Source organism: Amphiura filiformis, chromosome 4 (assembly GCF_039555335.1).
Source record: "Amphiura filiformis chromosome 4, Afil_fr2py, whole genome shotgun sequence".
Classification (NCBI taxonomy): Eukaryota; Metazoa; Echinodermata; class Ophiuroidea; order Amphilepidida; family Amphiuridae; genus Amphiura; species Amphiura filiformis.
This window is the reverse complement of record NC_092631.1, coordinates 83,144,049-83,156,278: the sequence shown is the minus strand read 5'-3', so window position 1 is coordinate 83,156,278 and position 12,230 is coordinate 83,144,049. Positions and strand designations below refer to the sequence as shown.

The 12,230-nt window shown below is 37.7% G+C and overlaps 1 protein-coding gene across 1 annotated transcript in view; it reads right to left on the bottom strand.

Moving 5' to 3' along the window:
• LOC140151539 (uncharacterized) overlaps positions 1-10,070 on the bottom strand; it is a 47,346-nt gene extending 37,276 nt beyond the window's left edge. Inside the window, exons 1-4 of the mRNA XM_072173914.1 lie at positions 9,855-10,070; positions 9,404-9,458; positions 8,422-8,579; positions 5,440-5,701 (exon numbers count right to left, since the gene is read on the bottom strand). Of these exons, the coding sequence (XP_072030015.1) occupies positions 5,440-5,701; positions 8,422-8,579; positions 9,404-9,458; positions 9,855-9,974 (595 nt within the window). The 5' untranslated portion in view covers positions 9,975-10,070. The remainder of the gene's footprint in view (positions 1-5,439; positions 5,702-8,421; positions 8,580-9,403; positions 9,459-9,854) is intronic.
• Positions 10,071-12,230: the final 2,160 nt, after the last annotated feature.

Genomic DNA, 12,230 nt, shown 5'->3' with positions numbered 1-12,230 from the left:
TATACTTATGTATAGCATTCGTAAAGAAGCTTAAGTCTTTGTTTGCTTTGGTTAAGTCCTGTTCAAGTGGTGGATTAACCAACAATTAACAATGAGAGTACATTCCTGAACCTCGTTCAGTTGGCGATGATTTGAAGTGACCGCCAATTATGACCATTTGATATTTAATAGGGGCCTACCAGCAATGTGGAAAAAAAGAAATAATGTAGTGCCAAAATAATGTACCCTTTTACGGAAGGAGCAAAGTTTAACAAGTTACAACTCCGCTTCTGCAGTACGAATGTCAGCGGCGAATGTCAGGTTATTATTTCCCAGTCTTGAAAAAAAAATTGCAGGCAGAGGTGGGAATCGATCTCGGTACCTCCCGGTTAAAAAGCACTGTGTAAAACCACTAAGCCAACTAAATATCTGTCGTGAGATGCTTGACATTAATCTTTGATATTGCTGAATGGAACAAATCGCGGAATTAAATCAGTAATAAAAGAAGTAGATTCTTATTTAGCGGCCAAATTGGATAAAAGGGGAAATATTTGTCCCTGCTCTAAAGAAAATATAGGTTAGAAAATTATCAAATAAATTTAAATTAAAAATTGAGACTTTATATTTATTTATTTCACAAGGCGGCATTTTCACAGACAAACACTGTATAGGGGCCTACGCTAAAAACTCGACCCTCATTACTAGATGATGGCATAGCTCAGTATTAGAGCATCAGACTGGTAATGTCAATATCGTTGGTTCGAATCCGCCTGCCAGCAATGGTTATTATGATTTTAATGCTACGCTACAATTTGTTCAATTTTTTTTTCATTTATTTATTTATTCATTCATTCATTCATTCATTCATTCATTCATTCATTCATTCATTCATTCATTCATTCATTCATTCATTCATTCATTCATTCATTCATTCATTCATTTATTTATTTAAATAATTTGATATATTTGAAAGGGGTATTTGAGCAATTTGAAATTTTTACCCCCGTATAATCCTATGGGGTCATTTTGAACCCACCCCCTCCCAAATTGCCAAAACCTATGAGTTTAAGGGCTGGGGTATGAACGTTTGGACAGTATTTATTTTGGGACATTAGAGCACATCAGACATATCGAATTGCATTCTGAATACGAAGAATGTCATTCTGATATCAAATAATTTAGATTTTTGAAATTCGCAATTTAATACACATTTTATGGCAAATCATTAAAATTGATATTTTTGATATTTAACAGTACTTGAAGTAAACTTTATAAATCTGATGATTTATACTTAAAGTGTATTTAGGTGGGATGAAAAGCCGACGATCAATTGAAAATTTTGACCTTTGGTATTGAAGATATGGATTTTTTTCCCAAAACACCAAAAAAAAATTAGGTCTTTTTGGGAAAAAATCCATATCTTCAATATGAAAGGTCAAAATTTTCAATTGACCGTCGGCTTTTCCTCCTGCTACATACACTTAAAGAATATATCATTAGATTTATATAATTTACTTCGAGGACTGTATTATATCAAAATTTGAAAAATATCAAATTTTTATAATTTGTCATAAAATTTGTATTATATTGTGATTTTCAAAAATGAAAATTATTTGATATCAGAAAGACATGCTTCGTATTCAGAATGCAATTCGATAGGTCTGGGGTGCTCTCAGGTCCCACAAAAAATACTGTCGAAACCCAATAAACGCTCATTTTAGATCCCTTAAATCATACATAATGATCAGTACGTCAATCATGAGTGAACACCGGTTGGTTACTGCATTTATTTGGGAATGGGTAGGCACTGCAGCTTGATTCACCATCCACAACATGATAATGTGTGCACATGCTACATTATATACACTTGTAGGCCTATGTTGTTGTTTGTGTATAAGTAATGGGCCTTGCAATTGAAATGCCTCAAGCTTTTAATCCGATATGCAGATTATCTATTTGTTTTCATGAATTGGAAGACATTCTTTGATGTATTACTGAGCTCAATGATCTGAAATTACTGGAGTGTGAGGTCAGCATAGTATTTTATTAACAGAAAGTACAGAGGCCCTGCATGAAATTATCGATTGGCTCCAAACAAAGGATTTGAGCCGGTGTCCTTCACCGTAGTTATGGCGGAGTGCAGTCCATTCAATCAAATGTTGTCATCAACCTATTTGATTGCAATCATGCTTTTGTTGAATGCATTTGAGTAGTCCGCCATATTTACGGGATGATATGTCACATGCAAGGCCTCTATTCTCCAAATTCATTTCCTAATGTATGTGAGAATGATACAATAATGACATGATGAACATAGTCATTGATGCATCAGTTTTAAAATAGACTAGGCGGTTACCATATTTGGCGGTTCTCGGCTGGGCGCGATTACCAGGCTGATGGTGACATGTCCATATGACAGTTTTTACTAATTTGACCTCAGATGACCCCTGGCGACCCCAAAATGACCTTCCAAAAATTTGGCTCTAAATGTTGACTGTACCCACCAAGTTTCATGCCCATACGACACTTTTTAGTAATTTGACCTCAGATGACCCCTGGGAGCGGACTCCGGTGTCAGATGACTTTAAAACGAACATAAACATCTTCTTGACAGGACAGAACTACACCCACCCACCGAGTTTGAGCCCCGTACGACCTAGTTTCATGCCCATATGACAGTTTTTAGTCATTTTACCTCAAATGACCCCTGGGAGGGGGCCCCGGGGTCGGATGACTTAACGAACATGAACATCTTCTTGCCAGGACAGAACTACACCCACCCACCGAGTTTGAGTCCCGTATGACCTAGTTTCATGCCCATATGGCAGTTGTTAGTCATTTGACCTCAAATGACCCCTGGGAGGGGGCCCCGGGATCGGATGACTTAACGAACATGAACATCTTCTTGCCAGGACAGAACTACACCCACCCACCGAGTTTGCGTCCCGTAGGACCTAGTTTCATGCCCATATGGCAGTTTTTAGTCATTTGACCTCAAATGACCCCTTGGAGGGGGCCCCGGGGTCGGATGACTTAACGAACATAAACTTCTTCTTGCCAGGACAGAACTACACCCACCCACCGAGTTTGAGCCCCGTACGACCTACGACGGCCTCACATTAGCAGTCACAGACAAAACCTAAATCTACAGAATATATCCATTACTCGTCTCGAAAGAGCTCAAAATAAATAACTTAGAAAATTTTCTTGATGTCCTTTAACATGTTTCCATAGTTAACCATCGTTAGCCATGGATATCTATGCTGTAGAACTGACCGGTGACTAAGTCCGATTTATTGGGACGTTTATCGACCATCAACGAGTAATGATTATTACAATAAAGCTTTCTTTATGCTATGGTTACTTAGCTAAGCCTGGAGATCTTGGTTGGCTGACTTTCTGATGAGATTCCTTTGATGGTCTCAGTTCCTGTCTATCCAAGGTAAACCCCTGGTTTACCACAATCTCAGTCCAAAGTCCTGATGACTATACTTTCTCTACCCTAGCTACTCTGCTAGTGTTCTCCAAATGGTCTTCTATGTTGACCATAAGCTCCTCTCTCGGAGATCTCTTGAGCAAGCGTTCTGCTCCACTTGACAGACAGATAACACACTATATTAGTCCAGCAAAATATCACAGTTCGGTGATGGAGATATTACAGTCTGTCACTTCTTTGGCTTTCACTACCGCCTTTGGCGTATTAAATTCTCTCCAGCACACACACACAAGAACCGCGAACCGAAGCTTACAGACTTCAATGGTAACTTTGTACCAATACTGGCTAACATAAGTTTGACAGAGTTTCCTCTTACACCTTAAGTCTGCTTCCTCCCAATCATTCATCCTCCAGGTTTTTATACTATTTCATGTGATTCTAGATTAATCTAAACTGTTACAACATTTAATTATCCCACATATGGTACATTGCATCAATTCCCAAAATAGTGCATAAAATTACCACAAGCCAATCAGATCAATTACTCTGTACACATAGTTCTAAAAATAGCCCATTTCCTCAACACAAACCAATCGGACACTGTATCCTGATTTTTGGCACTGTGCTAGACTGCGCTGCATTCCTTTTTTTTTTTGATAAACAATTCATACGTTTCCATGCATGAAACCATTTAAAATCTATGACGAAACACATCACATCTCCAGTGACTGCCCTGCCCAGAGAAATAAAAATTCCTTTAAAATAGGAATGGGGCGCCCAATGTGAGCTTGGACGTGATATGGTGAATTCCATGGCATGGTGTTTAGATTTGATATTATAATGATTTTTTCTAGGGAAGAGTAGAAGATGATCAAATGCAAATGTGTTTGATTGGGGAAGGTGTATCACAGTACCGCTTTGGATGAAATAAATTGAATTGGAATGAAGCTGTCGTGTCAATTTGCGATTATGTGGGGTGGGGAGTTCTGTTTTGGGGGCATATTGTAGTGATGATATTGCTTTGGATATTGAATATTGTTGAATTTCGTTATGCATGAGAGTATATGATGGATAGTATAGAAGACACAAGTAAGTAAGTTCCCTGGCAAAATATTGGGGGGGGGGGGGATGTGATACATATACATCATCTACTTGCTAATACACTGAAAATCTAATAGACTGATACACTGAAAATCTAATAGAGATGAAGGATAAAAAACAATTACAGAACATTCATTCTTCATAAAAGTAGCTATGGGTATACAATGTTTACAAGATAAGAACGTTGTTTTGTACATGAACGTAACGTCTTTGATACATAGTTGTTAACACACTGAAAATCTGACTAGAGATTTACAATTTGATGATATCCAAAAGAATACTTAGCATTGAAGAATTAAAAAAAATTACAGAACTTTCACTTGTTAACATACACGTAGCAATGATTAACAATGTTGAAAATACAAACGTAACGTTTTGTTCATAAACGTAACATCCTCGACACATCTAGGATCCGCATAATTTGTTGATTAATGGCATACATTGGACCTTGTGCAAATAATACGCGCTGGACGGCTATTCAAACAGCTTAATTTGTAAAACCCACAGGATATGTGCATAAACAGCCAAGACTGCATTTTTAATGAGGTAACATCATACCCACTATAGAGTGCATAGTTCATTGTATTTTCGAAATACAGTAGACCAGTTTTCTCATGGATAGCTGAGCTGTTGAATCAGAACAGGAATGATGCGTTTTCCATGGTCAGGTCAGAGAGATTAATTTAGGGAATGATAAATTAAACTGGTCTACTACAGTAGACTAGCACTGTGCTAGCACTTTACTACTGTGGTAATTAAGTAATCATGACCATTAGAGACTAAAAATAGGTCGAAAATTTGACAAATGTGGACAAAAATTTGGCATGACCCATCACACTAAAAAGCTGGCTACGCTGCTGAGACTATAGAAACTGCACTGTTTCTGTTTTTGCTTAATTTATAGTTACGATTAGATATCTCACCTTGCTTTCCCGTGTAGGTCCCTGTAAACAGCGTGTAACGGCCAGCCTCATCTGACAGCCTGAAGTGATTGTACTTCTCTACATGAAGAGTACCGTCGTATTCTTCTGCTTCGACTTGAAACTCATATTCTTTCTGGTTAGAAATGACATAAATGTTTTGGTTTCCCAGCCAATATTCGCCTCCAACGTGGCCAAAACCATGCTTGTAATCATCCCAATCGTGATCGAAGTCCACCGACCCGTCTTGTCGTTTTTGCAACACCTTTTTCAAATGACATGAACGGGAATGATAATTCAAATATTGAGGTTGTGAAGCAAGGGGTGCACCGCTTAGTCCGACACGCCGCTAGTCCGACACGCCTCTAATCCGACACGCCGCTAGTCCGACTACACAAATTCCCTAGTAGGGGTGCGTCAGTCCGAAAATGAAAAACACTGCGCTAGTCCAGAGGAGGCTTAAAGGCATTCCTACAATGCACTATGATTGGGAAATTTGATCCATATAACCTAATTTTAAAGGCAAAGTCCCCATTGCCACACACAAAATGGTAATTTTAAAACTGCAGCCAACGAGCTAATAGTTGAGACTTAGGACTGATATTTGATTTTCTTACAGGAAACATTCATATTGTCCCACTGCATTAATTTATTCCTAAGTCTCGATGTTTTGAATGTTAAATAATAGGATGAAAACACCAGATATTTTCACACAATCCCAATGCAAGGTATGATCAACTGTACCACATGTGTACAAAAGCCTGACATACAAGGTCAGAAACCCCATTGTGTTGTGGGAATGTCTTTAAACATCCTCTGGCGCTAGTCCGAAAAAAGCATGCGCTAGTCCGAAAATGAAAACCACTGCAACAGTCCGACACGCCACTAGTCCGAATCTGAAAACACTTTTTTAGTCCGACACGCCGCTAGTCCGAATCAGAAATACACTGCGTCTGAATCTGGAAAACACTTCTTCAGTCCGACACTACGCAGCCGAAATACACTGCGCTAGTCTGAATCTGGAAAATACTTCTTCAGTCCGACACTGCGCCAATCCGAAACTAAAAACCATAGCGCTAGTCCGAAACTGAAAATCAGAGCGCTAGTCCGAATCTGAAAAACACTGCGCTAGTCCGAATATCGGACTAGCGCAGTGTTTCCCAAATTCAGATTCGGACTAGCGCAGTGTGCTTTTCATTTTCGGACTAGCGCAGTGTCGGACTGAAGGAGTGTTTTCCAGATTCGGACTAACGCAGTGGTTTTTAGTTTCGGATTAGCGCAGTGTTTTTCATTTTTCGAACTAGCGGCGTGTAGGACTGGCAGAGTGTATTTTAGATTCGGACTAGCGGTGTGTCGGACTGGTGCAGTACATTTCAGATTCGGACTAGCGGCGTGTCGGACTAGCGGAGTGTCGGACTAACGCCCTTTACCCGTGAAGCGTGAAACAATACGCATCCGTCGACACATACGTATCCAGGTACCTCGATGGAGCGTATTTTGAATCAAACATTGCAATCTACCTTTAGGCGACGAAAAAAGAAAACCCTGTTCTACGGGCCCGACCGACCCAGATATTGAACAAATTGGTAAAAATAATTTCCTGCACAAATGAATACCGACCCAAATTTCGAGAATTATTTTTTTATTTTCCCAAATTGCAAATATTTACAGATTTTGGTGATTTTTGGGTCATTAAAAAAAAAAAAAAAAAAAAAAAAAAGCTCGACGGACCGACCCTACTTGAAAGGTCCGTCCGCCCGTAGAACAGGTTTTCTTTTTTTCGTCGCCTTATCGTTAATTTGTTAAAGTCAGCACTAGAAATAAGGCGCGCCCCTTAGCCAATCGCCCGCAAAAATCACCACGGGCCCGCTAAAACACAACCGTGCGGGCCGGTCCGGTCACTCGAAAATTCTAACACCCAATTTAGCACTGAAGACATATTATACGATACTACCAATATCAATATTGGGCTTGTCGACGCCGACATATCGTTTAAACTTACGAACATCCACTTGAAATTCCCGAGAATGTGACAACTTTTCAAATAAACCATTTAAAAAAAACTTAAAGTTTTAATATGCCAATGGCCAAATGGATCGGGGAAATTGTTTCTAGCATTAAAACAAGAAGGGATGCAGAAAAAGAAAGGGTGACATGTAAATAGCTGAAGCTAGCTGCTTGCTTAATATAATAATATCTTCACATAAGTTTCTCAAGTTCACACGACAAAACTAAAAAACTTGACAAAGAGTTCTTTTGTGACCGTCTGTGCTATATTTCGGAAAATCAAGATTGTGCGGCTGAATTTTGTGGTCTTATTGGCCAAATTAATATGAAAATTCAAAGTGGCTTTAGTTGCAACAAACCGATCACATCACAGTCTGCTGCCAAAGTAAAGGTCTATGGCAAATGATGCAAACTAAAACCGATAGAAAGTACATATTCAAATCATGAATGTCACATGACAAAAAATTACAACCTTAATCGTAGTGAGTGCCGCGGACAGTGGGGCTTGCTACGATAAACATGGACGGAAAGCAAAAAGTACATTCTATCGGTTCTAGATTGATAATCAGGTTATTTTTGTATCATTTGCCGTCACTGATAGCTCAAAGTAAAGAAAATATCCTTGTGATCATTATGGTTATTTGAATTTCGAAATCGACTTTTACTTTGGCTAGCTATAAGGTCATGATTCATAAACTGCTACCTTATTTATTGCGCTGACTATAGTCTGAGTTGCAGAGTTTGTTGTACTAAAATTATTTGCTTTATTTGGTCAACTTTATTATTTTGCTGCAATTACCCCTTGCTTTAGCCAACAAGTTACTTAAATTAAATTAAGAAAGCTCAACAAATTATGTAGATAATTTGAATTATTAAATATAGCGCTGACAAAGTTCATGCAAGTGATTCTATAATTATAGTGATATCGATTTCAGTAAGCTGAACTGAAGTTAATTTTGTAATCAAAACTATACCTACCGTCCAACCGCCGCCATGTGTTTCTAAATCACACCATGTTACTACTGGGGTATCTCGAGTGTTAGTAATAGATGGATAAATGGTATATATGCCACTCTTCGTTGCCCCAGCTTGCATTACTTCATAACAGTCTCTATGTTTATTTGCGGCATCGATTTCTGATGTTAAATGAAACAAGAAATGCAAATAAAAGAAACACGTTAAATTAATTGCACACTAAAAATTATTCATTGTTAAAAATGCCCGTTTTTGATAGTGTTAGTGTTTTCATTTAAGGTTATTAATTATTTTAAACTGTTGTGATTTGGTAGTTCACAGCATCTTACGAATGGTAGTGAGCTTTGGCAAAAACTGTATTGCTCAATTCATAGCGAGTGTGTAGAAGAATTAAAATATCACAGATATACTTTTATAGGTGCTGCGGTTCTTGAGTTACGTTGTTATTAGGGCTGAAACAACAACACTTTTGTAAAACGTACATAACTCATTAACAACAATAAATTAAGCAAGTTTGCAAAGTATATGATTGCTGAATGAACTTTTGCAAAAATCAAGGTGTTATTTTTCTATAATATATTGATCTAGATAATGAAAATCGATTTTTAGGTTGCTTCGACCAACAATACCTCGTCTACCCTTAACAGCCGACATGCCGTTTTTGTTACTCATAACATATCACAAAGTCATGAGGAAATGATAACATGATGCTCTTTAATATCCAAAATTTCATAATTCTACAGGTTTAGGGAACTAGACGTTTTGTTATGACAATAGCGTCCTAATTTTACATGGTGAATGACACTCTCTACAGTGAGAGAAGCTTTAACAGAAACATTCCATAAAAGAAAAAAAACCAACAACAACAAAATCCTTTTATACGGACGACCGTTTTTCCATGTCCGCTGTTTCGCCGTTTTAAAACAGCAAAAATGCTGTGAAAAGTCTGTTAATCAGGACAAAAATAAACATTCTGTATACTAACCCATTTCTCTGCAAGAACATATTAAGTCGACCAAGTCTGCAGTTGTAGTTGATCCCTATGGATTTGATTAATGAAAATGAAAATAAAAATAAATGCAACTACTGTATGATCGTAGTGACTATAAAAAGGCACGCAGGTTGAAATTCATTCACTTTTTGGGTGCAGTGAGTTGGCTATAATATTATTAATTCCTGGTCTCCTTATTTTTATATTCTTAAAATTGACTTTAAAAAACTAAAACACTTCAAATATTTCGGGCCTTCTGCATCTCGAGCCCATCAGGCCCAGCCGTGCCAACAAAATGCAACTGAGGTGCGTAGTTTCACCACCAATATCATGAATATCCACGACCGATGGGAGGATAATACTTTGCACTTTTAGCTTTTTATATAAAATTTACGGGTTTAACTAAAAAATGAGTTTTATAAAAAATAATATTAGGGCTACATACCAAAAGGTCCACATCATTTTCATCACCACTGGCCTCAGGTGTTTCTAAAGTCACCAAACTCAAGGTTTGTAGGACTAAAATGGAGACAAGAATTCCAGTCATTCCAAATGGTCGCGCCATCGTTAAAGTTGAAGTTTTGATACCTGTGTACTCACCCAGTACTGATCAGCTTCTGGCCAATCTGATCAATGTTATAAGCTTTTAGTTATATGAAACTGATAACAACTGATATATCGGAAAACTTATAGAAATACGTCCAAACGTTGTGAATTATTCTGATTGGTTCATTTGCTATATACTAGTAGTTTACAGCAGTCACTACAGCCTGTCTCAAAAAAAAATTGTGCAAGTGAAAAGCGCCCTCTCTGGCAATTAGGAAATACCGTTGTGACATAATGCTTGTATCAACGTCAAGGGCGTAGTCTTAGCTCTCAAATGTCGTTTGTTCTGTTCAATTTGCTTGTTTTAATCTCGAGATATGATTAGTTAAAGAAAGGGTAAAATCACAATTGTGCCACTTTTACTAGGGAAGAGGGCTTTACATGTAACAGTGATAGCATCGAGTTTATCAGGAGTTCCTTCGTAAAATCAAAAAAATGCATAAATTACACAAAACAAAAATTTTCTGACTGTTTTTACTGTTTTATCATGATGCAGGAATGATGATTCTCTTTTTCCTCTTAAAAGATATTAAAAGATAAATAAATATTTCACATTATGCTGTAAAAATTAAATACATGTGCATGATATATTTATCATGGTAAATACTGTTCTCTTAGTCACTTCAGACATGTTAAAAGACAAACAAATATTGCGCACTTATACATGTTATACAGCCTGTCTCAAAAAAAGTTGTACAAGTGAAAAGCGCCCTCTTTGGCAATTAGAAAATACCATTGTGACATGATGCTTAGGTCAACGTCATGGGCGTAGTCTTAGCTCTCAAACACCGTTTATTCTGTTCAATTTGCTTGTTTTAATATTGAGATATGCTTAGTTAACGACGAAAGGGTCAAATCACAATTGTGCCACTTTTAATAGGGAAGAGAGCTTTGCATGTAAATCATACGGACCTTATACGTTTATATTACTTGTTGGGAGAGAAATTAGACAAAATAATGCACGCGCGCTGATGTTGATGCGAATAATGCGTCTAATGCACGAGCCCCAAAGGGAGAGTGAGTGCATTAGAGCTATATCATTGATTTTACATGTACAGCTCTCTTCCCTAGTAAAAGTGGCACAATTGTGATTACACAGCCGTGACATTAGTCACGGCTGTGTCTTTTTTCTCTACAGGATCTTCTTTCTTCTTTCTTTACACAGCCGTGACGTTAGTCACGGCTGTGTCTTTTTTTCTTACAGGATCTTCTTTCTTTCTTCTTTCTTTCTTCTGCCGACCATTACATTTGCTCTAGCATTTACATGCATTCATCGATTTTGACCTAACTTGGTCACTATCATCACTGACCAGGCCCCTACATGTCACATGAATTTCGTGGGGTCAAAGGTCACGTAGGGGTCCCTGGGGTCAAAAACGTGATTTCAACTCAAAATGCTACTTCTCCCACAAATTTCGTAGGACAGTAACGCCACTTGCACACATGCATTGTTATTACCCAGTGTCTATAAATCATACACAGATTTGAGGTCAAAGGTCATTAAGGGGTCACTTCCGGTATAAAACCAATTTCCTTCAAAAAATTTTATTAGCTAAGAAAAACATAGGAGAGTAACGGTATGTGCACACATGAATTATGTCAACCTAATGTATATGTGGTATTTTTTATTTGAGGTCAAAAGGTCATTAAGGGGTCACTTCCGGTATAAAACGAAATAGCTTCAAAATGCTACTTCTCCCACAAATTACATAGGACGGTGACGCAACTTGCACACATGCATTGCTATTACCCAGTGTCTATGAATCATACACAGATTTGAGGTCAAAGGTCATTAAGGGGTCACTTCGGTATAAAACCAAATTCCTTCAAAAAAATTTATAAGCTAAGAAAAACATAGGAGAGTGACGGTATGTGCACACATGAATTTATGTTTACCTTGTGGTATTTTTTTGTTTGAGGTCAAAGGTCATTAAGGGGTCACTTCCGGTATAAAATGAAAAACCTTCAAAAATTTTTATTTGATAAGAAAAACATAGGACAGTAACGGTATGTTCACAAATGAATTGTGCTTACCCAATTCATATGTGGTATTTTTATTTGGGGTCAAATGTCATTAAGGGGTCACTTTCGGTCTGAGACGAAAAACCTTCAAAATGCCCTTTCTGCCACAAGTAACATAGCAAAGTGGTGCCACGTGCACCCATGCATTGACATTAGCCAATGTCTATTGTCGTTTTCATATATTTTGGGGTCA